Below are 26,984 nucleotides of genomic sequence, written 5' to 3' on the forward strand. Positions count from 1 at the left end.
TTTTTTTTTTTTTTTTTTTGAGACAGGGTCTCACTCTGTTGCCCAGGCCAGACTGCAGTAGTGTGACCATGGCTCACTGCAGCCCTTGACCTCCCGGCATCATGCAATCCTCCCACCTCGGCCTCCAGAGTAACTGGGTTTACAGGAACGTGCCATCATGCCCAGCTAATTTATTAATTTTAAGCAGGTTGGAGCCATGACTTCAGCAATAACAACAACAATAACCAATTCACCTCAAACCACACCAAAGAGCAAGACAGAGTGGTTGACACTACCTTGTGAAGTTAGCCTTAGTTTTGTTTCCCTACCTACATACTCCTCCTATCTTTGATTTTTTTTTTTTTCTTTCAGGCTCCTCATATATGGCAGCTTCTCAGCACAGAATTCTAAAAAGCTGAATTGTCTTGATCCTCCCAATGTCAGCATACACTATAAGGAATTGTGAATGCCAATAATCCTGGAGAAACAGATGGATATTTGAAATCACAAACATTTTTGCACAAACCAAATGTTGAGGTTTTGGGCACAATATGGAACTCAATCTTAGCCACTTTTGTGTCCTTCCATCCTAATGAGGGAACCTGCTAAGGCCAGGGACAAAAGGAAGGGAGAAAGTGTGTTCTGGGTTGAAAGATGAAAACAGGCTGTCAGAAATGGGTCACCTGTGAAATGAAAAGTTCCAGTGTTCCTAAGGTTTGCAAAATGTATCTGGGTAGGTGCAATCCTCATTCAGAGTCAAATGTCATAAAATTACTTTGGGGCCATCTACCAAGTGTTTATTTGAGATTGGACAAAAGAGGCAGTGAAATTGGCAAATCATATCATAGCAGGTCCTTGTTGGAAAAATGGGATATCAGACCTGAAGAGGATCTCAGAGGTCCTATAACCATAACAAAAATTATAAAACTGGATGGGAATGGTGGCTCATGCCTGTAATCCCGGCACTTTGGGAGGCCAAGGTGGACGGATCACTTGAGATCAGGAGTTTAAGAACAGCCTGGCCAATATGGTGAAATCCCGGCTCTACTGAAAATACAAAAATTAGCTGGGCTGGTGGCGGGTGCCTGTAATCCCAGCTACTTGGGAGGCCGAGGCAGGAGAATCACTTGAACCTGGGAGGCAAAGGTTGCACTGAGCCAAGATCCTGCTACTGCACTCTAGCCTGGGTGACAGAGTGAAACTCCATTTCAAAAAAAAAAAAAAAAAAAAAAAAAAAAAAAATTATAAAGCTAAAGGACGAGTTATCAAAATTTAATCCAGCAGTCTAAAATTTCAAAACAGAAAGTAGAACAAAATGGTTCACAGGTATTAAGAAATAGGAAAGAAAGTAGAGGGCTGGAAGTAAAGAGGTTTAAAAGGAAAACAAATATGCCCTCGTTTTAGAAGTTATGAGATGAAGGTTTGGAAAATATACTTTTGGTGTTTTTTTTTGTTTTGGAGACGGAGTCTTGCTCTGTCACCAGGCTGGAGTACAGTGGTGTGATCTTGACTCACTGCAACCTCCACCTCCCAGATTCAAGCAGTTCTCCCACCTCAGCCTCCTGAGTAGCTGGGACTACAGGCGCCCATCACCACGCTCGGCTAATTTTTGTATTTTTTTTTTTTTTTTTTTTTTTTTTTTTTTTTTTTTTTTGAGACGGAGTCTTGCTCTGTCACCCAGGCTGGAGTGCAGTGGCTGGATCTCAGCTCACTGCAAGCTCCTCCTCTCGGGTTCACGCCATTCTCCTGCCTCAGCCTCCCGAGTAGCTGGGACTACAGGCACCCGCCACTTCGCCCGGCTAGTTTTTTGTATTTTTTAGTAGAGACGGGGTTTCACCGTGTTAGCCAGGATGGTCTCGATCTCCTGACCTCGTGATCCGCCCGTCTCGGCCTCCCAAAGTGCTGGGATTACAGGCTTGCGCCACCGCGCCCGGCAATTTTTGTATTTTTAATAAAGATGGAGTTTCACCATGTTGGCCAGGATGGTCTCGATCTCTTGACCTCATGATCCGCCCGCCTCAGCCTCCCAAAGTGCTGGGATTACAGGCGTGAGCCACCATGCCCAGTCTACTTTTGGTTATTTTTTTAAAAGGGGAAGCATTTAATCAGTTATTAAAAGCAGCCCAGAATTTCAGTCAGATGCTAAAGCAATCCTTCGCAGAAAAAAGAGAAATATCTGTCTTACACATTTGAGTGATTCAATTATATTTTTATACACTGTCTCTGGAATGCCACAGGAAGGTGCTAAAGATATCACTTTGATGATTTAATTTTGCTAAATACATTTAATAAACTAGATATATATATATGCTGTTTGGCATTCTTTTGAATTGGTATATACATTTCTTGAATAAATACTGCATTATGTTTAAGGTTTTTTTGTTTTGGAGTGCAGTGGCCCGATCATGGCTCACTGTAGCCTTGAGCTCTCCGGGCTGAGGTGATCCTTCCACCTCAGCCTCCTGAGTAGCTGGGACTACAGACACGTGCCACCACACCTGGCTAATTTTTGTATTTTTTGTAGAGATATGGTTTCACCATGTTGCCCAGACTGGTCTCAACTCCTGGACTCAAGCGATCCTCCCAAAGGGCTAGGAGTACAGGTGTGAGCCACTGCGCCTGGCCATGTCTAAGTAGTTTGACATCTACTTCTGAATTGTACAGAGATTAAGTGTCAAAGGTGCAGCCAACATCCCTGGGCTTGGATACCTCCTAAATAAGCCCATTCAGAATGGACAGGCTTTCCTAAATCTTAGGGTCTCCAGGTCATTTTGTAGCATTACAGTGGATTTGCTTTGTTTTCCCCTTTAAGATGTCTAAATTATTTTACTTAATTTTTGTGAAAGATTTTTGTCTTTAAAAAAGTTCTTAGGCCTGGCGTGGTGGCTCATGCCTGTAATCCCAGCTCTTTGGGAGGCTGAGGTGGGAGGATCACTTGAGGTCAGGAGTTTGTGACTAGCCTGATCAGCATAGTGAGACCCCCTCGCTACAAAAAATAATGATAATAAAAGTTATTAAGTGTTCATTTGTCCCCTTTATCACAATACAGCAGACAGAAGTTATGTGGCAACCTTGTGAGATGCAGCTAAAACAAAAAAGGTGAAGACAGTGTTGACAGAGTCTGGGATAGAGAGATTTCAGGGACAGTGATCTCACAGATCCCTATGCTCCTTTGAAACACCCACATTAGTGGTGTTGAGACGGCGCTTCCCAAATTTCCATCCAACTCATCTGCTTGTGTCGGGACATTTGTTAAAAATATTTATTCCTGGCTGGGAGTGGTGGCTCATGCCTGTAATCCCAACTACTCAGGACTCAAGAGGCTGAAGCAGGTGGATCACTTGAACCCAGGAGTTTGAGACCAGTCTGGGCGACGCCTGGGAGGGAGACCCGGGCGACGGAGGGAGACCTCGTCTCTACAAAAAAATACAAAAATTAGCTGGGTATGGTGGCGCGCGCATGAGTTCCCAGCTACTCAGGAGGTTGAAGTGGGAGGATTGCTTGAGCCCCAGAGGTCGAGGCTGCAATGAGCCGAGATCGAACCACTGCACTCCAGCCTGGGCGACATGTCGAGTGAGACCCTGTCTCAAAAAAATCCCCCAAAAACTGATTCCTGGGTCCTGTCCTAGACTTACTGACTCAGGATCTCCTGAGGTGGTACCTGGAAATCCGTCTTTTTTTTTTTTTTTTTGGTTGAGACAGAGTCTCGCACTGTCGCCCAGGCTGGAGTGCAGTGGCACGCTCACGGCTCACTGTAGCCTCCACCTCCTGGGTTCAAGCGATTCTCCTGCCTCAGTCTCCCGAGTAGCTGGAACTACAGAAAATCCACATTTTTTAAGTAAGCGCCGCAGACCGGTTGGGAACCACAGCTGGGATTTACACGCCTCTCGTTTATGCCAGCTTCACAGCCGCTCACTAGTGCTCGCCCTAGTGCCTGCCATCGCTGCCTCACCCAGGCTCCGCCCTCTGGCCTCATCCAGGATCCGCCCCCTGCCTCATCCAGGCTTCGCCCCAGTCAGTCTCCGGCAGCTTCTCGCGGCTTAGCAAGCCGCTTCCCGTGATGCCTCGCGCCTGGGTGTAGCGGTTGCCGGGCAACGCGCGGTCCCTGGCGCGGGCGTAGCTGGGACCCGCTGGAAGATGAGGCCGCGAGGCCTCCCGCCGCTCTTGGTGGTACTCCTGAGCTGCTGGGCCTCCGTGAGCGCCCAGACCGAGGCCACCCCGGCGGTGACGACAGAGGGCCTCAACTCCACCGAGGCAGCCCTGGCGACTTTCGGACCTTTCCCGTCGACCAGGCCCCCCGGTACTGCTAGAGCACCAGGGTCCTCCTCCGGCCCCAGGCCTACCCCAGTCACGGACGGTGGGTACTATGTGCCAGCTCCTGTGGTCCACAGGGATCCAACCTCAAGGGGGCAGCCCGGGTGAGGACGTAATAATGATAGCTAACGCTTATTGAGCACTTACTGTGTGCAGACACTAAGTGTTCCATAAACGTCCGTTCTTTAAACAATAACCCTGAGAGGTAGCTCTTACTATCACTGTCATGTAAATGAGAAAACCGGGTCTCAGAGAGTTTAAGTGGTACGGTATCAGACCTTTGAAAATACTTGAAGTGATCCCAGACAACAGTAATGCAAAGAGCAATAATGAATGAATCCTTGCAGCCCAAGACGAAATTAAGTCGAGACAATGGTGGAAATTGGTGCCTAGGCTGCATGGAACTTTCACTTAAAGAGAGGCCAAAGGTCTATCTTACTAAATGTGACTAGGTTAAGACGCTTGTCTGTTGACCTGAATTCTAAAAACCCAGGATTCCTCCTGTGTTGAATTGGAGGTGGGAAGCCATGGAGGGAGGGGTTATGCTCACTTCTTAGGAGTCATATTTAGGGATAATTAACATTTTTTTTTTCAGAAAATGATTGTCTAATTCTAGAATTACACATTTAGTGGAAATATTTTATAATCTAATTTGACGTTTGGCTGGCGCCGTGGCTCACGCCTGTAATCCCAGCACTTTGGGAGGCCAAGTCGGGTGGATTGCTTGAGGTAGGAGTTCAAGATCTGCCTGGTCAACATTGCGAAACCCAGTCTCTACTAAAAATAGAAAAATTAGCCGGGCATGGTGGTGCATGCCTGTAATCCCAGTTACTCGGGAGGCTGAGGCAGGAGAATAGCTTGAACCCAGGAGGCAGAGGTTGCCGTAATTACCACTGCACTCCAGACTGGGCGACAGAGCAAGACTGTCTCAAAAAAAAAAAAAAAAAAAAAAAAAATTGACGTGGATGACTTCAGAGAATGACTGTGACCCTCTAAGATTGAGTGCAAAACTTTGTGAATATGCCTTTTCCTGAGATGAGAGTTCATAGCAGCCGATTCTTAAAGTGGTTCATGATCTCAAAGTTTTTAAAATTTTCCAGTTGTGTGGATTGAGAGTAACCCCAATAGGTATGCAGTACTTTAAATCTTTTTTTCAGTCTTTTTTTTTTTTTTTTTTTTTTTGAGGCGAGGTCTCACTCTGTTACCTAGGCTGGAGTGCAGTGGCATGATTATATCTCACTTAAGTCTCAATCTACTGGGCTCAAGGGATCCTTTTGCCTCAGCCTCCAGAGTAGCTGGATCCACAGGTGTGCTCCCCCAGCTTGCTTTTTAATTTTTTTAATTTTTAGTAGAGATGAGATCTCGCTATGTTGTTCAGGCTGATCTCAAACTCCTGGGCTCAAGTGATCCACCTTGGCCTTCCAAAGTGCTGGGATTACAGGTGTAAACAACTGTGCCTGGACTATCCCTTCTTAAGAAGATCTTTTCTCAGATTGATTAAGACTCAGTATTAGTAGGTAAGTCATCAGCTGATATCTTGAACTCTAGAACTTAACTTCAGTTACTGAACCTTGATTTCTCCAAAAAGCTCTTTCTGAATTATGAGTAATCTGAAAGAAAAACTACAGAGAAATATATTTGCTATTTTAATATATAAACAGAGCTCTGTTTTATATTTAAATTGTTGATTTGATGAATTAGTAGGGAAGTTAAATCAGTGACAAACTGGGACAGAATGAAGCCAAGTATTCAATGTCTGAAACTCTAAGTAGTTTTTGGACTGGATTGTCTTTTATTCATGTAAGTACTCCATCTGTTAATGCATTTTCTCTCCAAAATAAAGCTATGCTTGAAACATCATTATTATAGCATGTGTTCAAGGCTGTTTTTCCATTATCGGGGATGAATTTGTACTTGTCCCCACATTTTATTTATTTTTTGGATACAGGGTCTCACTCTGTCACTCAGGCTGGAGTGTAGTAGCATGATCACAGCTCACTGCAGCCTCGACCTCCTAGGCTCAGGTGATCTTCCCACCTCAGACTCCTGGGTAGCTGGAACTACAGGTGCATGCCACCACGCCTGGCTAATTTTTTGTAGAGATGGGGTTTTGCCATGTTGCTCAGGCTGGTCTCGAACTCCTGGCCTCAAGTGATTGCCCACCTAGGCCTCCCATAGTGTTAGGATTACAGGCATGAGCCACCGCACTCTGCCTGTCGCCTGTCTTCACTTTTTTAAAGGACCTCTCTTAAGACTTGTGACAGTAATAACTCATTTGTTAACTGTTCACTTAGCACTGTGCTAAGCATTTCACCTATGATGTATCTCATTTAATCCTTACAACCTCATGAGGGTACTGTTATCCCCATTTTTCAGGTGGGTAAATTATTTGCCTAATTTTAGAACACACAACTTATAGATATTAGAGCAGGAGGCTGACTCTGAGTGGAGAACTGGATGGAACATTGCAGGTGGCTTGCAGGCAGTGTTGGTGGAGAAGAGTGATAACCCTTCATCTTGAATCTGGGCTCTGTTCATTAGTACCCTGCTCTACAAGCCAGGTGTGCAGATGCTATAGGAGGCAAGAGCAGCTGAGTGCTTCTTGGACCTGATGGGGCTCAACAGCTACTTGTTGGATGATTAAGTGCACTTGCATCCTGGGTAGAAACCTTTTTCCTAAGTGGAGTTATTAAACACTATTGCTTCGTCCTTAGTAGTCTTATAGCTACCTACAAGGGCTTTAAGTTTTGAAAACAAAGCAAGATTGTAATTTTAAACATACAGGGAACCTAAAGCACTTTTTATTTTTTACATTAGCATGCATAAGTTGTATCATTTTACTAAGCACATAGAAGAGTTCTCAATTAGAAGCACTCTAAACTTTAGGGGGAAAGCTTTTGTGTCTTAGACTAAGAAATTATCGTGTATTAACAAAACCTTCCCCTTCACCTCACACATTTTTTTCCAGAGTGCATTATACCTTTTATGGGGTACTTTTTCTTTTCTTTTTTTTATCACCCAGGCTGGAGTGCAGTGGCGCAGTCTCAGCTCACTGCAACCTCCACCTTCCAGGTTCAAGCAATTCTCCTGTCTCAGCCTCCCAAGTAGTTGGGATTACAGCTGTGCGCCACCATGCCTAATTTTTTTGGTATTTTTAGTAGAGATGGAGTTTTACCATGTTGGCCAGGCTGGTCTCGAACTCCTAACCTCAGGGGATCCACCCTTTTCAGCCTTCCAGAATGCTAGGATTACAGGCGTGAGCTATGGGATACATTTTTCTTTTCTTTTCTTTTTTCTTTCTTTCTTTTTTTTTGGGGAGGGGATGGAGTCTTGCTCTGTCGCCCAGGCTGGAGTGCAGTGGCACGATCTCGGCTCACTGCAACCTCTGCCTCCTGAGTTCAGGTGATTCTTCTGCCTCAGCCTCCTGAGTAGCTGGGACTACAGGTGTATGCCACCATGCCCGGCTAATTTTTGTATTTTCAGTAGAGATGGGGTTTTACCATATTGGCCAGGCTGGTCTCAACCTCCTGAGGTTGAGACTGTGTCTGGCTGCTCTGGGGTACATTTTTCTAAAGCTCCTTTTTATCGTGAAATAATTCATACGTACAAAAAAGAATGTTGGGTGGACACTAGCAGCATTTGCTTCAGATTCCTTTTTCGTTATTTTTGTTTTTTGGCTTGAGTTTTTTTTTTTTTTTTTTTTTTTAAGATGGAGTCTCACTCTGTCATCCAGGCTGGAGTGCAGTGGTGTGATCTCAGTTTACTGTAACCTCTGCCTTTTGGGTTCAAGTGATTCTCCTGCCTCAGCCTCCCTGAGTAGCTGGGATTACAGGTGCCCACCACCATGCCTGGCTAATTTTTGTATTTTTAAGACAGACAGGGTTTAACCATGTTGGCCAGGGTAGTCTCAAACTCCTGACCTCAAGTGATCTGCCCGCCTCCCAGAGTGCTGGAATTACAGGTGTAAGCCACCATGCCTGGCCTTGAAATCTTCTTTTGAAAAAGAAAACATTACAGATATGATTGAAGGTTGATCTTACTTCTTCCCTTCCAGCAATAATTGCAACCATAAATTCATTCTCTATTTTTTTAAAAGGGTTTTCTCTTCCTTATTTGACAGAATAAAATAGAGAATTGAAAATCCAGATAATCATTTTTGTTACAAAGCGGCAAAGAAAAATCATCCTTATTAATAATTAAAAGTTGGCCAGGAGCGGTGGCTCACGCCTGTAATCCCAGCACTTTGGGCAGCTGAGGCCAGTGGATCACTTGAGGTCAGGAGTTCGAGACCAGCCTGGCCAACATGGTGAAACCCCATCTCTACTAAAAATACAAAAAAAAAAAAAAAAAAAAAAAAAAAAAGCCGGGCATGGTAGTGCATGCCTGTAATCCCAGCTACTCAGGAGGCTGAGGCAGGAGAATAGCTTGAACCCAGGAGGCGGAGGTTGTAGTGAGCCAAGACTGCACCATTGCACTCCAGCCTGGGCAACAAGAGCTGAAACTCCTTTAAAAATAAAATAAAATAAAAGTTGTGACGTGGGGGAGATTCCTACCCTGCCCTCAAACCTTATTGTCTAAATCACCAAAGACATTCTGAGCACCTGAGCCGTTATGATTCTTGGCCAAGAATCTGTGAATATGAGTTCAGCTTTAAAGCAGCAGGTTATACACGAAGAGAGGGGCAAGGTTGAAAAACCTCTTTCCTGAAGGTTTAAGTGGGCCCTTCCTCTGACTCGTAATCTCCAGAGAAGGGGCTTAAGGACTTTGGAGTTTTAAACTGGTGGTTCTATGGTCAGGCAAATGGTTTAGGCGTGCTGGTTCTTAAACTTGTCTAATTATAAGTATCACCTGGAAAGTTTCTGAAAGCTGCAAATGCCTGGGTTTCGTATTCAGCTTACCAAATCAGCATCTCTGTAGGCAAAGCACTAACAGAACTTTCCAAGCGAGTCAGATCATTAGCAACTTTGGGGAAACCTCTAATTGTGGAATGCTCAAACTGACTCATTTCCACTTCACAAATTTCCCCCAAAATGCAATAGGAAAAATAAAATGGACCCTTTGTATGAAATTGACTTATGGTACACTGTGGTGGCAGGGGGCAGTCACCACCTGCTGATGGTGATGCTCTGGATCCTACCCCTCTTTTTTCTGCAGTTGCTGCTCTGTGTGTCTGTGACTTGTCCCCAGCACAGTGTGACGTCAACTGCTGCTGTGATCCTGACTGCAGCTCTGTGGATTTCAGTGTCTTTTCTGCCTGCTCAGTTCCAGTTGTCACGTAAGTTTATGTATGACATATGCAATTTTGATAAAATTTGACCAGGATAATACAATTTGGGGAAAGGGAAAACTTTCCCAGGCTTAAAAACCCAAACCTGATTTCCGGTGTTTTGCATCGTTCTGAAGCCATACTATCCAAACAAATATGTAAAAAAGTAGCTGTCCCTGGCCAGGTGCGGTGGCTCACACTGTAATCCCAGCACTTCTGGGAGGCTGAGGTGGGTGGATCACCAGATCAGGAGATTGAAACCATTCTGGCTATCACAGTGAAACCCCATCTCTACTAAAAATCCAAACAAATTAGCCAGGCGTGGTGGCGGGCACCTGTCCCAGCTACTGGGGAGGCTGAGGCAGGAGAATGGTGTGAACCCGGGAGGCGGAGCTTGCAGTGAGCGTAGATCTCGCCACTGCACTCCAGCCTGGGCGACAGAGTGAGACTCGTCTCAAAAAAAAAAAGTAGCTGTCCCTTATCTGCATTCAACCAGGTGACTGTGCGGGCAAAAGAGAAGAGAGAATGTACATTAAAAGAATGTAATGAAACCTCTTTGTTTAGAGATTGAATCACATTTCAATTTGAGTTGTAAACAGACAGTGGTCACATTTTTTGTATCAGTGAATTAGTATAGCCTAGGGTGAAAAGTGCAGTTTAATTTCACAGCTTTTGTTGTGGACATAGTACTTGTAACAAAAAATTAGATAAGAAATCTTTTGTACTTTTCTGATATGTAAATCTACCAGGAATTCTCACAGTTCGCATTGTATAGAACAATGAAAAATGACATTCCCAGCTGATTATAAGGTAAAGAAATAATCTGTTCTGAATGATCTCTTATAATTGAGATTTCAAGCCTTTTTTTTTTTTTTTAATGAGATGGAGTCTCGCTCTGTCGCCCAGAGTGGAGTGCAGTGGTGCGATAGTGGCTCACTGCAACCTCTGCCTCCTGGCTTCAAGCAGTTCTTCTTTCTCAGCCTCCCGAGCAGCTGGGACCATAGGTGCACGCCACAATACCTGGCATATTTTTAGTAGAGCCGGGGTTTCACCATATTGGTCAGTCTGGTCTCGAACTGCTGACCTCAGGTGATCCGCCCGCCTTGGCCTCCCAAAGTGCTGGGATTTCAGACGTAAGCCAACGCGCCTAGCTTCAAGGCTTTTTGAAAAACTAGCAGCACTTAGAAGAGGCTCATTAATTCAGGATGGGACCAACTTAGTATTCAGAGATAGCTAATTTAAATTTAGCCTTATAGCAAGTTTTAGCAATTGATATTTGATAGGTGAACCTTTTAAGAGGTACATTGGGTTTTTCCTGTGGGAAACTATTTTATTGACTAATGGGATTTTGAGCCTATTTCTAGTATTGTAAAAATGCTCAGAGAACAGGGCAATGTAGTCAGATTAATTTTCTGGCTACCTGGCCTGTAGCATGTTTCAGTATTTGTTGAAAATCATTCTGTTTTCCTCCCTTAGTAAATACAGGAGCCTGAAAGTGAGATTTTTGCTCCAACTTGGGGCTTTTTTTTTTTTTTTTTTTTGAGACAAGCTGCTTTGTTGCCCAGGCTGGAGGGCAGGGGCTCCATCTTGGCTCACTGCAACCTCCACCTCCCGGGTTCAAGCAATTTTCCTGCCTCAGCCTCCTGAGGAGCTGGGACTACAGGTGTGTGCCACCACGCCCAGCTAATTTTTTGTATTTTTAGTTGAGACAGGATTTCACTGTGTTAGGATGTTCTCGAACTCCTGACCTCGTGATCTGCCCACCTCGGCCTCCCAAAGTGCTGGGATTACAGGTGTGAGCCACCGCGCCCCGCCTGGAGGATCTCTTTACTTCTGAACCATTTGTGCCTAGTAGAGCTCCTGCCACGTAGTGGGCCCTCATTAAGAATGAGTTGAATTGGCTGGGCACGGTGTTTCATGCCTGTAATCCCAGCTCTTTGGGAGACGGAGGTGTGTGGATCACTTGAGGTCAGGAGTTCGAGACCAGCCTGGCCAAGGCGGTGAAACCCCGTCTTTACTAAAAATACAAAAATTAGCTGGGTGTGGTGATGGGTGCCTGTAATCCCAGCTACTCAGAGGCTGAGGTGGGAGAATCGCTTGAACCTGGGAGGCAGAGGTTGCAGGAGCCAAGATTGCGCCGTTGCACTCTAGCCTGGGCAACAAGAACGAAACTCTGTCAAAATAATAATAATAATAATAATAATAATAATAATAATAATGAGTTGAATGGATGAATGAATTTCTCCTCTCCATCTCTAACTGATTTCCTAGTGTCCCTTTTTGACTTCCTCTACCATTCGTCTTTTAGGCAGACACCAGGCCAGAAACCTGGAGGCTCCCCTGACCCCTGCCTCTTCCTTTCACTTTTCATGTCTCAGCAGTCTTTTCTTTCTCCCAACCTTTTTTTTTTTTTTTTTTTTTTTTTTTTTGAGACGGAGTCTCGCTCTGCCGCCCAGGCTGGAGTGCAGTGGCCGGATCTCAGCTCACTGCAAGCTCCGCCTCCCGGGTTCACGCCATTCTCCTGCCTCAGCCTCCCGAGTAGTTGGGACTACAGGCGCCCGCCACCGCGCCCGGCTAGTTTTTTGTATTTTTTAGTAGAGACGGGGTTTCACCGTGTTAGCCAGGATGGTCTCGATCTCCTGACCTCATGATCCGCCCGTCTCGGCCTCCCAAAGTGCTGGGATTACAGGCTTGAGCCACCGCGCCCGGCTCTCCCAACCTTTCTTGAGCACCTCCTGATGCCAGCACCAGGGACGTAAAGATGAGTTAGGCACTCTCCTGCCTTCAAAGAACTTACCATTGAGTAAGGGAGATAGAAGAGTGGATGGCAGTTTCTACATCAAGCACGATGAGAAGGCAGAGGAATGGCATCTAACTCAGCCTCACTAAGAAATGCTCCCCAGAAGACAGGAGCTGAGCTGGGTCCTGAAGGACACGTGGAAGATGGTCAGCATGGACCGAGGAGAAGGGCATTCCAGGCAGAGGGAGCTGCATGGGCAGAGATGGGGGATGCAGGATGGCCTGCTTAACTGCAGGTAACTCAGTGTGGCCAGAGAGGGGTGGGGTGAGAGGAGTACAGCAAAGAGATCAGGGGTCAGGTCCCCAGGGGCCTTGTGTGTATGCTGAGGGGTTTGGACTCTGTCCTGAAGTCCACAGGGCCTGGGTTGTTAAGAGGATCAGATTCACATCTTCTGTAATTCTGCAGCAGCATGTGCAGTGGATCACAAGGCCAAGCCTGGTGGCAGAGAACCAAGTAAAAAGCTATTGCAGATGTGGATTAACGGTTTCCCTCCCCACCTTCCCCAAAAGCTGCGACAGTGGGGCTAGAGAGAAGTATCTAGATCTGATGATGATACTGAAATACTGCGCAGGATTGGGGAGGTGGTTGACTGGAGTGGAGTAAGGAGTCCCATTCTGTGGAGCCTTCCATCACTCTAGCCCTTATGGTCGTCCATCCCTGCTCCTACTTTATGAGCTCACACCTCATCCTGTCAGGCGCTCACTAAAAGACCTTCAGAAGTTATCATTATCTATAGGCTTCTTAACCTGGATTCAGATTGATTCCCACCTTCTTTCAGAGCCTGTTGCCTGCTACCAGCCATCTTGAATCCACTCCAGTCCAACCTCGGTACTCAGAGTTTCCCAAAGACCATGAGTCATTACCCAGCCTTGGCCATTGCTGTTCTTGCACTTGGATTTGCTTCCCATTCCTACTGTCTGTCTGATTTCTACTTATCCTTTAAGGCCCAGTAAAAACTGAATGATAATATCCAGTCTTGGCAAGAGTACAGGGAAATAGGCACTCTTACTACAGTGTTCGTGAGAATGTATATTGTGCCCTTCTAGAGGGCAATCTGGGAGTGTGTCTCAGAAGCCTTAAATAATGTTACCTGCCTTTTGGCTTAGCAGTTCCACTTCAGGAAACATATCCTAAGGAAACACCTGGAGATACTCATAAAGATATATGTATAAGGATGTCATTATAGCATTACATATAATTGGGGAAAATTAGAAACCTAAACCAACAGTAGAGAATTGGTTGAACAAATTGGGGTATTAATAGGCTGGTATACAATGAAGCCACTTAGTATAATATTGCAAGTGCATATTAGGCATTATATATTAAATGAGAAAAGCCTTAAAACAGTATGTAGAATATGGTCCCATTTTTGTTATGACTTTGTCTCTATACCATTATCTATCTGTCCAGCTATTTTTTTTTTTTTTTTGTAGAGACAAGGTCTCACTTTGTTGCCCAGGCTGGTCTTGAGCTCCTGGCTTCAAGTGATCCTCCTGCCGTGGCCTTCTCAAAGTACTGGCATGGTAGGCGTAAGTCACTGTGCCCAGCCTCTATATTTTTTTGAGACAGGTCTTGCTCTGTCACCCAGGCTGGAGTGCAGTGACACGATCATAGTTCACTGTAACCTTCCTCCTGGGCTCAAGTCCTCCTACCTCAGGCTCCCAAGTAGTTAGAACTATGGGCATCTGCCAGCATGCTGGGCTAATTTTTTCTTTGATTTTGTAGAGATAGGGGTCTGTGTTGCCCAGGCTGGTCTTGAATTCCTGGCCTCAAGTGATCCTCCTCAGCCTCCCAAAATGCTGGGATTAGAGGCATGAGCCATGGTGCTTGGCCTGTACCATATCCATATCTATAGCAAATTGATTGGGGTTTGTCAAATCTGGGATTGGTTGAAGACTTACAACTTCCTTTTTTTTTTTTTTTTTTTTTTTGAGACAGAGTCTCACTGTGTCGCCCAGGCTGGAGTGTAGTGGCATGATCTTGGCTCACTGCAACCTCCCAGGCTCAAGCAATACTCCTGCCTCAGTCTCTGCATGCCACCACGCCTGGCTAATTTTTGTATTTTTAGTAGAGACAGGGTTTCGCCATGTTGGCCAGGCCAGACCTGAGGTGATCCGCTGGCCTCAGCCTCCCAAAGTTCCGGGATTATAGGCATGATCCACTGTGCCTGGCCCTGTACCATAACTTGTAAGCATTAAACCTTCCAGATGACTGATCTCAGGTGGTCCACCCGCCTCGGCCTCCCAAAGTGCTGGGATTACAGGCATGAGCCACACTGTGCCTGCCCCTGTACCATAACTTCTAAGCATTAAACCTTCCAGATGACTCCACATTTTCTTATTCTCACAGTCCTTTGAAGACAGCTTTATTCTAAAGACAAGGAATTTGGATCTGTTCTGGGTACTTTAAAACAATCTGAAGGTCTGCAAAATTTTATCTAATTGATGCTATCAGAGTTTATAAGGTTCATTGACATAAAAATTATACCCTGATCTACATTTCTTGACAAGATTTCCTTAAAAGCTATTCTACTTGTCTCAATTTTTTTTTTTTTTTTTTTTTTTTTTCTGTTAGAGGAAAAAGTTTTAAATGCCAAACTTTTTTTTTTTTTTTTTTTTTTTTAAAGAGATCAGGGTCTCAGTGTGTTGCCAGACTGGCCTTGAACTCCTGACCTCAAGTGATCCTCCCATCTTAACCTCCTGAGTAGTTGGTAATATTAGGTGCATGCTACTGTGCTTGGCCCAAATGCAAAAATTTTTTTTTTTTTTGAGATGGAGTCTTGCTCTGTCACCCAGGCTAGAGTACAGTGGCACGATCTCGGCTCACTGCAAGCTCCACCTCCCGGGTTCATGCCATTCTCCTGCCTCAGCCTCCCGAGTAGCTGGGACTACAGGCGCCCACCACCATGCCCGGCTAATGTTTTGTATTTTTAATGGAGACGGGGTTTCACTGTGTTTGCCAGGCTGGTCTCGATCCCTTGACCTCGTGATCCACCTGCCTCGGCCTCCCAAAGTGCTGGGATTACAGATGTGAGCCACCGTGCCCGGCCAATGCAAAATATTTTAACACAGAATAAACTAAATAAAAATGGATTCAGCCGGGTGTGGTGACTAATCCCTGTAATCCCAGCCTTCGGGAGGCCGAGGCAGGTGGATCATCTGAGGTAAGGAGTTTGAGACCAGCCTGGCCAACATGGTGAAACCCTGTCTCTAATGAAAATACAAAAATCAGCCAGGCGTGGTAGTGCACACCTGTAGTCCCAACTACTTGGGAGGCTGAGGCAGGAGAATCACTTGAACCTGGGATGCAGAGTTTGCAGTGAGCTGAGATCGTGCCACTGCACTCCAGCCTGGGAGAGTGAGACTACATCTCAAAAAAAAGATCCAATTTTTTTTTTTTTTTTTGAGATGAAGTATCACTGTGTTGCCAGGCCGGAGTGCAGTGGCGCGATCTCGGCTCACTGCAACCTCCGCCCTTTTGGTTCAAACGATGTTCGTGCCTCAGCCTCCGTAGTAGCTGGGATTACAGGCACACGCCACCATGCCCGGCTAATTTTTGTATTTTTAGTAGAGATGGGGTTTTACCATCTTGGTCAGGCTTGTCTCAATCTCCTGATCTTGTGATCCGCCCACCTCGGCCCCCCAAAGTGCTGGGATTACAGGTGTGAGCCACCGTGCCCTGCCGGATTCAATTCTAATGTCATGCTTTCATAAATATCCTCCACATAACTGTTAACATAGTATAGTACAAGCATCTGACAGTTTTTAAATAATCTTGCTAAGATTGTGTGCTTATGTCTTGTAACTTCGTATTATTATTTTTTTAATTTTCAGGGGTGACAGCCAGTTTTGTAGTCAAAAAGCAGTCATGTATTCATTGAATTTTACAGCAAACCCACCTCAAAGAGTATTTAAACTTGTTGAACAGATTAGTCCATCTATTTTCTGCATTCTTATTACAAACTGTAAGTATTTGACATTGATATGTTTTGTGAAACTCTGGAAATTTTTTCTCAAAGTTATGGAAAAATGTCTCAGATTTATTGTATGATTATGATTATTATTTTTTTGAGACAGAGTCTTGCTCTGTCATCTAGGCTAGAGTGCAGTAGCACAATCTCAGCTCACTGCAACCTCTACCTCCCAGATTCAAGTGATTCTCCTGCCTCAGCCTACTGAGTAGCTGGGATTACAGGTGCCTGCCACCACGCCTGGCTAATTTTTGTGGTTTCTTTTGTTTGTTTGTTTGTTTTGAGACGGAGTTTCACTCTTGTTGCCCAGGCTGGAGTGCAATGGCTCGATCTCAGCTCACCACAACCCCAGCCTCTTGGGTTCAAGCAAGTCTCTTGCCTCAGCCTCCCAAGTAGCTGGGATTACAGGCATGGACCACCATGCCCAGCCAGTTTTGTATTTTTAGTAGAGTTGGAGTTTCTCCATGTTGGTCAGGCTGGTCTCGAACTCCCGACCTCAGGTGATCTGCCTGCCTCGGCCTCCCAAAGTGCTGGGATTACAGGCGTGAGCCACCGCATCCAGCCCCCTTTTTTTTTTTTTTTTTTTTTTTTTTTGAGACAGAGTCTTACTCTGTCACTCAGGCTGGAATGCAGTGGCACGATCTCAGCTCACTGCAACCTCTGCCTCCCGGGTTCAAGTGATTCTCCTGCCTCAGCCTCCCGAGTAGCTGAGATTACAGGCACCTGCCACCACACCCAGCTAATTTTTTATTTTCACTAGAGATAGGGTTTCACCATGTTGGCCAGGCTAGTCTCAAACTCCTGTCGTTAAATGATTCTCCTGCCTCGACCTCTCAAAATGCTGAGATTACAGGTGTGAACTGCCTCGTCCAACCCTCAGTTAGATTTAAAGCAATTATTCTATGTTTTGCTATATGTATAGTGTATCTCTTTAGAGACCATTTCACAGGTAATAGGAAGTAACTTTATAGACCTGTGGGCATGCACATTTTCTTTAAAAGTAATTATGTTTGTGTAGTTGTCTTTTGAAACCTTATACTTATCTCAAAGGTGTTTATAATATGCAGACATACATAGGAATCTAGGTTTCTATATATACATGTGTTTTTTTAACTTTATTTCCTCCTGGTTTAATGGTTGAAAATCAGGCTCAGCTTTGAACATTACCTGTGGTTTCTATTTCCTTTTTTTCTTTTATTTTTACTAAGAATATTTGCATGAAAACAGGATCTTTATTTTTATCTGAGCATTTAGCTCAAATATATTTCTAGATCCAAAGTACAAGTGCATGTAAAATGTTATCAGGATATCAAAGATCAGAGACACATTTATGCTTTTATTTGTCAATTAAACTCTGTCATATTTTCAGAATATCTTTACAGATTTTGGTTTTATTCTCTTGTGATTGAACAGACAGATGCTCTGTGTGGTTTGTAGTCTGAAGTGATAACTGGCCAGTGACTCAGGTTCTCTGTCGTAACACCAGCCCAGTGAACATGCCAGCCTGCTCCCTTCTCTCTCTTCTGTACACAGCACATTTTTCTCCAGGACTTTCACAGTGGCTGTGTGAGAGTAGAAATCGGATTCTTTCATTCCCACAGGCATCCGGAGAGAGCTTCTCCTTACAGGTTGATACAGCAGACTCATCAGTCCATGGGCTAGAGAAATAGACAGATTATTATCGGCTTCTGTTGTGCTGTTCACTTGTAGATGCTATCAACTATTACTTCCCCATTATTAGAAGAAGCAGGCTGAGTCCGGAGGTCCTGTTTATTGAATAAGCTTTAAAAATTCCTGGGAGAAGTGAATAATGGAAAAAGACACTTTTTTTTTTTTTGAGACGGAGTCTTGCTCTGTCGCCCGGGCTGGAGTGCAGTGGCCGAATCTCAGCTCACTGAAAGCTCCGCCTCCCAGGTTTACGCCATTCTCCTGCCTCAGCCTCCCGAGTAGCTGGGACTACAGGCGCCCCACCGAGCCCGGCTAGTTTTTTGTATTTTTTAGTAGAGACGGGGTTTCACCGTGTTAGCCAGGATGGTCTCGATCTCCTGACCTCGTGATCCGCCCGTCTCGGCCTCCCAAAGTGCTGGGATTACAGGCTTGAGCCACCGCGCCCAGCCTTTTTTTTTTTTTTTTGAGATGGAGTCCTGCTCTGTCGCCCAGGCTGGAGTACAGTGGCGCCATCTCAGCTCACTGCAACCTCTGCCTCCTGGGTTTCAGTGATTCTCCTGCCTCAGCCTCCTGAGTAGCTGGGATTACAGTTGTGCACCACCATGCCTGGCTAATCTTTGTATTTTTAGTAGAGACAAGGTTTCACCATTTGGCCAGGCTGGTCTCAAACTCCTGACCTCAGGCGATCCGCCCACCTTGGCCTCCCAAAGTGCTGAGATTACAGGTGTGAGCCAATGTGCCCAGCCAAGACACTATTTGTTTTTTACATCAGCCTTAATGCTATTAAAAACTGTTTCCAAAACCTTTATATATATCATACATACTATACATATATTTTATACCGATTTAAAATACTGTTTTTTTTTTAATAAAAAAAACAGATAAGCCTGCATTATCCTTTATTAATCCAGAAGTACCTGATGAAAATAATTTTGATACATTGATGAAAACATCTGATGGTTTTACATTGAATGCTGAATCAGATATTTCCTTCACAACCAAACTGGATATTCCTACTACTGCTAAATATAAGGTGAGCCTGAACTTGATTGATTCTTTTCATCCCATCACAAATGTCTTGTCCTTGTAAGTTAATTTTCAGGTTACCAGCAAAACTGTCTTCGCTGAGACAGAGTTGATATTATAGACTAAATAACTTAATGTTCATGCCTACAAATCAAAGATCATGAAAATTAAAACTGAATATTTGAAGATGGATTAAAGACTTAAATGTAAGACCTAAAACCATACAAACCCTAGAAGAAAACCCAGGCAATACCATTCAGGACATAGGCATGGGCAAAGACTTCATGAGTAAAACAACCAAAAGCAATGGCAACAAAAGCCAAAATTGACAAATGGGATCTAATTAAACTAAAGAGCTTCTGCACAGCAAAAGAAACTATCATCAGAGTGAACAGGTGACCTACAGAATGGGAAAAAATTTTTGCAGTCTACCCATATGACAAAGGGCTAATATCCAGAATCTACAAGGAACTTAAATAAATTTACAAGGAAAAAACAACCCAATCAAAAAGTGGGTAAAGGATATGAACAGACACTTTTCAAAAGAAGACATTTATGCGGCCAACAAACCTATGAAAAAAAGCTCATCACTGGTCATTAGAGAAATGCAAATCAAAACCACAATGAGATACCATCTCACGCCAGTTAGAATGACGATTGTTAAAAAGTCGGGAAACAATAGGTGCTGGAGAGGATGTGGAGAAATAGGAACACTTTTACAGTTGGTGGGAGTGTAAATTAGTTCAACCATTGTGGAAGACAGTGTGGCGATTCCTCAAGGATCTCAAACCAGAAATACCATTTGACCAAGCAATTCCATTACTGAGTATGTACTGAAAGGATTAAAAATCATTCTGTAAAGACACATGCCCTTGTATGTTTATTGCAGCACTATTCACAATAGCAAAGACTTGGAACCAACCCAAATGCCCATCAATGATAGACTGGATGTAGAAAATGTGGCACATATACAACATGTAATACTAAACAGCCATAAAAAAGGATGAGTTCATGTCCTTTGCAGGGACATGGATGAAGCTGGAAACCATCATTCTCAGCAGACTAACACAGGAACAGAAAACAAAACACCGCATGTTCTCACTCATAAGTGGGAGTTGAACAATGAGAACACATGGACACAGGGAGGGGAACATCACACACCGGGGTCTGTTGGGGGGTGGGGGGCTTGGGGAGGGGATAGCATTAGGAGAAATACCTAATGTAGATGATGGGTTGATGGGTGCAGCAAACCACCATGGCATGTGTATATCTATGTAACAAACCTGCACGTTCTGCACATGTATCCCAGAACTTAAAGTATAATAATAAAAATAAAACAAAACTGAGTATTTGAATTCTGAATAGAGGATTTAAGGTTGTTTATTCTATGATAAACTTGTATTTTGTCTCTTCAGAGTTCTTTGTTCTCCTCAACCTTAAAAGATGTAGCAAAATGCTTGAGGCACGTTGCTGAGACCATGGAGTAGATTAGTTGGATACCTGGTCATCTTCTCAAAATTGTATTTAGTTTTACGGATTTTGGAAGATGTGTGCTGTTTTATGTCTATTCAGTAGTACATCTTTAAATGCAACACATATTAACTTTGAATGAACCTTAACTTTTTTGGAACCTTAACTGTTTTTAAAAGGAAAGTATGAAAGCAACATGTACTAGTTCTAAAAGTTCAAAGTATAGAGGCATATAAGTAAAAGTTGAAAGATCCCTGTATCCATTAAAATTCATACTGCAAATCACTTTGAAAAGATTGGTGTGTATTCTTGCTGATTTTTAAATATGTCTATTATAATGTATATATGGTGTTGTATAGAAGTGGGATTTATAGCTATCCATGTTGTTCTAGAAAATTCCTTTTTCAGTGGTAAGTCATGTGCATCTTCCCATGTCAATATAAAATTTACCATTGAGCATTTTTCATGTTCTGGCACTGTGAAGAGCTTTTCAGGCATTACTTCATGCACCCCTCTGGGAAAGATACACCATTGTCTCCATTTACCTGATGAGAAAAACTTAGGCACGGGAAAGTAACTTGTCAGAACTAGTGATAGAGCTGCTGCTGCTGCTTTTTTTTTTTTTTTTTTGAGACAGAGTCTTGCTCTGTTGCCCAGGCTGGAGTGCAGTGGTGTGATCTCGGCTCACTGCAACCTCCGCCTCTCAGGTTCAAGCGATTCTCCCACCTCAGCCTCCCAAGTAGCTGGGATTGCAGGCACCCACCATCATGATCAGCTAATTTTTGTATTTTTGTAGAGACAGGGTTTCACCATGTTGGCCAGGCTGGTCTTCAGCTAACTTTTGTGTTTTTGTAGAGACGGGGTTTCACCATGTTGGCCAGGCTGGTCTTGAACTCCTGACCTCAGGTGATCTGCTCACCTCGGCCTCCCAAAGTGCTGGGATTACACGCGTGAGCCACCGCACCCAGCCAAGAGCTGCAGTTTACAAAATATTCTTGGCGCGGTGGCTCACGCCTATAATCCCAGCACTTTGGGAGGCTGAGGCGGGCAAATCACTTGAGGTCAGGAGTTCCACACCAGCCTGGATGATATAGTGAAACCCCATGTCTACTAAAATACAAAAATTAGCAGAGCATGGTGGCGCGTTCCTGTAGTTCCAGCGACTTGGAAGGCTGAGGCACGAGGATCACTTGAACCCAGGAAGCGGAGGTTGCAGTGAGCTGAGATCATGCCACTGCACTCCAGCCTAGGCAACAGAGCGAGACTCTATCTCAGGGAAAACAAAAACAAAAATATACTTTTCTGTGTATGTATCTGAGCTGTTCCACTCTTAACAGTTTCCCATTTTTGCTTTTATCCACAATGAACATTCTCATATATACATACATTTTTGTATACTTCACTGATTAAATCCTTAGGATACATTCCTATAAATGAGTTAGTTTGGTAAAATGAATGGAAAATTTAAATATTGATACCAGATTGCTCTCCAGAAAAATTGCAGTGCTTTACACTCCCAGCTCCAGTGAGTGGAAGGACTTGTTTCCCATACTTCTGCTGGCACTGAAGCATTTGGATAAACTTGCAAGTTCGAGAAAATTGGCTATAAACCTAATAGCTATTAATCTGAGTTTTGAAGATTGGGAAATAATTTTGTGGGGTTTGGTTTTGGGAAAGAAGGCATTCTTTCATAAAATTGATTCATAAAAAATTGATTTTTATTTTAATGTATACTGTATATGTTATTTAAATAATTAATGCTAGTGAAAAATAATTCTCTCACCCCTGTGTCCAGCCACCTAGTTCCTGTCTGCAGAGGCAAACTGTTATGTCAGTGTCTCATGTACCCTTCCAGAGGAATTCCATGACTAAGAAGCCTACAAATACAGTAACATGCACACACACAAACACACATCCTTTAAAAAATGGCGACACAACTAAATGTGAGCTTCTTGAGGGCAAGGACCACATCTGTTTTTTGCTCATCACTGTGTCCCTGATGCCTGCAGTGCTGCTTGGCATGTTGTAGGTGCCCAGTAAAGTGTTGAATGAATACCTTAATTACACCATAATTACTGTTGGTTGTTGTGTTTGCAGTATGGGGTTCCTCTGCAGACTTCAGATTCGTTTCTGAGATTTCCTTCATCCCTGACATCATCTCTGTGCACTGATAATAACCCTGCAGGTAAGAAAGTGGCCATTCTTCTTTCCTTAGACATTTGCTGTTATTATTAGGTTAGTGGAAAAGTAGTTGTGGTTTTTGCCATTAAAAGTAATGACCAAAATCGCAATTATTTTTGCACCAACTTAATACCTTACATTTGTAGTAGTCATAATTAAACAGGCCTTGTGACTAGAAACAGAATCTTCAGGTTAAAGAGGCCTCAAAGGTCATGTAGTTCAATTTCCCACTCAGGGCCAGTCTTTTCTACCACGTGCAGCCACTGCTTGAGCACTTGTAGTGATGGGGAACTAACTACCTGAAAACAGCTCACTCAATTGTTTACTTCCAGTTATTGGAAAGTTCTAAAGCATATCAACAGCTAACAATTATTAAGCACTTATTTGTGCTGGGTATTATGTTAAGTGCTTGCATGTGTTTTCCCTTTAATTCTCTCTGTAATCCTTTGAGGTTAGTATCTCTGGTTTTGTTTGTTTGTTTTTCTTTTTTTTCTTTTTTTGAGACAGTCTCGCTCTTGCCCAGGCTGGAGTGCAGTGACACCATCTCGGTTCACTGCAAACTCCGCCTCCCGGGTTCATGCCATTCTCCTGCCTCAGCCTCCCGAGTACCTGGGACTACAGGTGCCCGCCACCACGCCCGGCTAATTTTTTGTATTTTTGGTAGAGACAGGGTTTCACCATGTTAGCCGGGATGGTCTCGATCTCCTGACCTTGTGATCTGCCCACCTCAGCCTCCCAAAGTGCTGGGATTACAGGTGTGAGCCACCGCACCCGGCCAGTATCTCCCTTTTTTAGAGCAGGAAACGGAGATGTGCAGTTTCTTATTCAGGCTCACTCAGGTGGTGGTGGAGCAGGGATGCAGTTGGCCTGCAGCCTGTGCTCCCCTATGCTCCTCTCCATTCAGGGGCCTCCAGGAGTTTGCAGAGTGGCCCCCTAGGCAGTGGAAGGCAGCAGGCTTGGCTCTGCCATCCCCAAGGGACCTCACAATGAAGAAGCTAAGTAATGGACGATAGGAAAATGTATTCTGCTGAAAAGACAATCTTGCACACACCAAGAACAGTGTAAATTAAAACCAAACCAAAGGCTGGGTGCAGCTGTTAATGCCTCTAATCGCAGCACTTTGGGAGGCTGAGGTGGGCAGATTGCTTGAGATTAGAAGTTTGAGCCTGGGCAACATAGCGAAACCCTGTCTTTATAAAAATTACAAAAATCAGGCCAGACATAGTGATGCACATCTGTAGTTCCAGCTACTCAGGAGGCTGAGGTAGGAAGATTGCTTGAGCCAGGGAGGTGGAGGTTGCAGTGAGCTGAAATTGCACCACTGCACTCCATCCTGGGTGACAGAACGAGACCCTGACTCAAAGAAAAAGAAAAAGTAAACAAAATTAAAAACAACTCCCCCACTGCGACAAAACCTAAAAACCAAACTGAGATACCATTTTCCCCTGTCAGATTGGCAAAACTCAAAAAAAACTGAAGCTGTGGGGAAATAGGCACTCACCTACATAGCTGATAAGACTAAATTGGTACAACCTTGGTGAAGGGCAACTTAGCAATTTGTATCCAGATTACCAATAAATGTGCTCTTCAACCCAGCTGTTCTACTTCCAGGAGTTGATCCTACAGAAATGCTGGCCAACATGCAAAATAATAGATTGCAGCATTGTTGGTGATAGCAAAGATGGAGACAACTTAAATGTTCATTAATAGGGAACTGGTACAATAATTATGCCACATCTATAATATAATACTAATTATCTCCAAGAAAGGAAGAGCTGCTTCATGTAAAGACAGGCCAATCTCTAAGATATATTGTTCAGTGAACAAAATGAGGGGCAGAATAGTGTATATATTGTACATTTGTTTCCAAAAGGGGAAAGAATAATAACTATATATATATGTTTTTTACACACACATTTGCTTTTTTTCCATAGAATATTTCTCGAAAGATACACAAGAAGCCTCTTGCCAGTTGCCTCTGGAGAAGGGGACTGGTGGTAGGTGGGGGGTAAGAGAGGAATGGGAGGGGGCTTTACTTATCTTTTTGTGCTTTTTGAATTTTGAATACAATCTCATGAATGTATTACCTATTTGAAAAATAATTTAAAACCCTGTTTAAAATATCGTAGGCCAGGCGCACTGGTTCACACCTATAATCCCAGCACTCTGGGAGGCTGAGGCGAGAGGATCACTTGAGGTCAGGAGTTTGAGACTAGCCTGGGCAACATGGTGAAACCCTGTCTCTACTAAAAAAATAAAAATAAAAAAATTGTATATCTGTGTTGTAATTTATTTTACAGTTTTACCTAGATTGCAATTTTTTAGTTGCCATTGGGAAATTGAAAAATTTCTTCTCTTTTGTATTTTTTTCCCTTGGGAATGTTAATGATTTCCAGCGTTTCTAGTGAACCAGGCTGTTAGGTGCACCAGAAAAATAAATTTAGAACAGTGTGAAGAAATTGAAGCCCTCAGCATGGCTTTTTACAGCAGCCCGGAAATTCTGAGGGTAAGAATTGTTTTGAAGTGGAACTTACTCATTAGGTATGTTTCTGTTCTTTCTGCCCTTTTAAAATATGACAAGTATAGAATAATTTCAGTACATGATTGACACTCAAGTTTAAATTTCTCCAGTACTTTTGTATCAGTGATTATTGAAATAATCCTTTAAATAATTTATTTTTATATAATTAGCTCATATTTTGCTTTTGTTGATTTTTTTCTTTCATTCATTTTGATGGTAACCAATACCTGTCTCCTGAATAAAAACAAATCTTTACTAATAACTAAAAACTTTAGAAATCATAAAAACATCTTCATGTCTGTGACAGAAATAATCTTTTTTTTTTTTTTTTTTTTGAGACGGAGTCTCGCTCTGTCGCCCAGGCTGGAGTGCAGTGGCCAGATCTCAGCTCACCGCAAGCTCCGCCTCCCGGGTTCACGCCATTCTCCTGCCTCAACCTCCCGAGTAGCTGGGACTACAGGCGCCCACCACCTCGCCCGGCTAGTTTTTTTGTATTTCTTAGTAGAGACGGGGTTTCACTGTGTTAGCCAGGATGGTCTCGATCTCCTGACCTCGTGATCCACCCATCTCGGCCTCCCAAAGTGCTGGGATTACAGGCTTGAGCCATCGCGCCCGGCCCCAGAAATAATCTTATTAGCCCCAAAAAGGGCTCTCTCTCAGAAACAGGCCAGAAAATAAGAGGAAATCCACTTTTTGGTTGGCAGATGACACAGGCAGTCAGGAAAGAACAGGAAATGGGAGAAGAGGGCACGGTGGTGAAAGGGCCCCTTCTCTCTGGTTGCAGTGTCTGAACCCTAAACTGAAGAAATGAGTGAGGCCACTGGCCCACATGACAGATGAGATGGAGGGTGGCAAGGCAAGAAGAATTTTTTCAATGATTAAAAAACCATATGATAGGCTGAGGCAGGAAGATCACTTGAGGCTAAGAGTTCAAGAACCAGCCTGGGCAACATAGAGAGACCCTGCCTTACAAAGAATAAACTAGTGTGGCATGGTTGTGCACACCTGTCGTCCCAGCTACTCAAGAGGCTAAGACAGGAGGATCACTTGAGCCCAAGAGGCTGAGGTTGCAGTGAGCTAAGGTTGCAGTGAGCTATGATCACACTCCAGCCTGGGTGACAGAGTGAGACCTGGTCTCTAACAAAACAAAATAACCCCCCCGCCAGAAACATATGATTATTGTCAAAGGGGTCCCATCTCAATTTCCTTTTTATGAGGGGTACAGGGGTAGGGTGGTTCATGGCACCATTATTTGTCTGGACTTCAGTTTTTAGGATCAAGCTTAACCTTTCCCTCTCCTCTCATTTTCTCTCTCCCTCTCTTGTGTAAGTCAGCCATCCAGGCTTGTGAATTCTTCTAGTTAGCTTGAGCTCACAGTTGTCTTGAAGTAATTCCTTGGGCATCCAGGTACAGTTCTCTTTCAGCACAGTCTCTCCAAACAGGTGTATTTGTCTCCCTCCCCACATTTCCCAGTGGGCCTTTCAGAAACAGAGCTGCGGCTCTACTTGGGAGGCAAGGGCTTGTCATTGAGGAGGCTTGGGCCAGAGGCAGGAAGACCAGTTAGGTTGTGGAAATCACCTTGGCAAGGAATGGTGGCCTTCCAGCAAGGACAGGTGCAGTGAGAGTGACCAGGAGTGCAAGAACTGTGCTTCTCACAGTGCTTACGGCCGTGAGACCATGTGGAAATACACAATAATGACCCTGGAGCATGGAACCTTCCTGAGGCTAGCTCAGTGAGCTTCCACCTGGAGGAAATGAAGATAGAAGGAAAATGCAACGTGACCTCTTT

General features: G+C 43.9%; 4 protein-coding genes across 5 annotated transcripts in view; 2 read left to right on the forward strand and 2 right to left on the reverse strand.

Annotated features, from left to right (window-relative positions):
• The window catches only part of GPN3 (GPN-loop GTPase 3), a 637,401-nt gene that overhangs the window by 166,633 nt on the left and 443,784 nt on the right, over positions 1 to 26,984 (reverse strand). The gene's annotated exons all lie outside the window — the stretch shown is intronic.
• The window catches only part of VPS29 (VPS29 retromer complex component), a 444,410-nt gene that overhangs the window by 127,078 nt on the left and 290,348 nt on the right, over positions 1 to 26,984 (reverse strand). The window lies entirely within an intron of this gene.
• Positions 1 to 26,984, forward strand: part of LOC126931527 (peptidyl-prolyl cis-trans isomerase NIMA-interacting 4-like) — a 773,797-nt gene that overhangs the window by 109,440 nt on the left and 637,373 nt on the right. The gene's annotated exons all lie outside the window — the stretch shown is intronic.
• The window catches only part of TCTN1 (tectonic family member 1), a 77,392-nt gene that overhangs the window by 35,374 nt on the left and 15,034 nt on the right, over positions 1 to 26,984 (forward strand). Inside the window, exons 2-7 of one of the 2 annotated variants that reach the window (XM_050749746.1) lie at positions 4,047 to 4,336; positions 9,448 to 9,568; positions 16,193 to 16,323; positions 18,879 to 19,030; positions 22,591 to 22,678; positions 25,071 to 25,180. In XM_050749746.1, coding sequence (XP_050605703.1) covers positions 4,117 to 4,336; positions 9,448 to 9,568; positions 16,193 to 16,323; positions 18,879 to 19,030; positions 22,591 to 22,678; positions 25,071 to 25,180 — 822 coding nt within the window. In that variant the 5' untranslated portion in view covers positions 4,047 to 4,116. Of the gene's footprint in view, positions 1 to 4,040; positions 4,398 to 9,447; positions 9,569 to 16,192; positions 16,324 to 18,878; positions 19,031 to 22,590; positions 22,679 to 25,070; positions 25,181 to 26,984 lie in introns of those variants that run through there. The other variant, XM_050749747.1, reaches the window with a different exon arrangement.

Source organism: Macaca thibetana, chromosome 11 (assembly GCF_024542745.1).
Source record: "Macaca thibetana thibetana isolate TM-01 chromosome 11, ASM2454274v1, whole genome shotgun sequence".
In the NCBI taxonomy this organism is placed as follows: Eukaryota; Metazoa; Chordata; class Mammalia; order Primates; family Cercopithecidae; genus Macaca; species Macaca thibetana.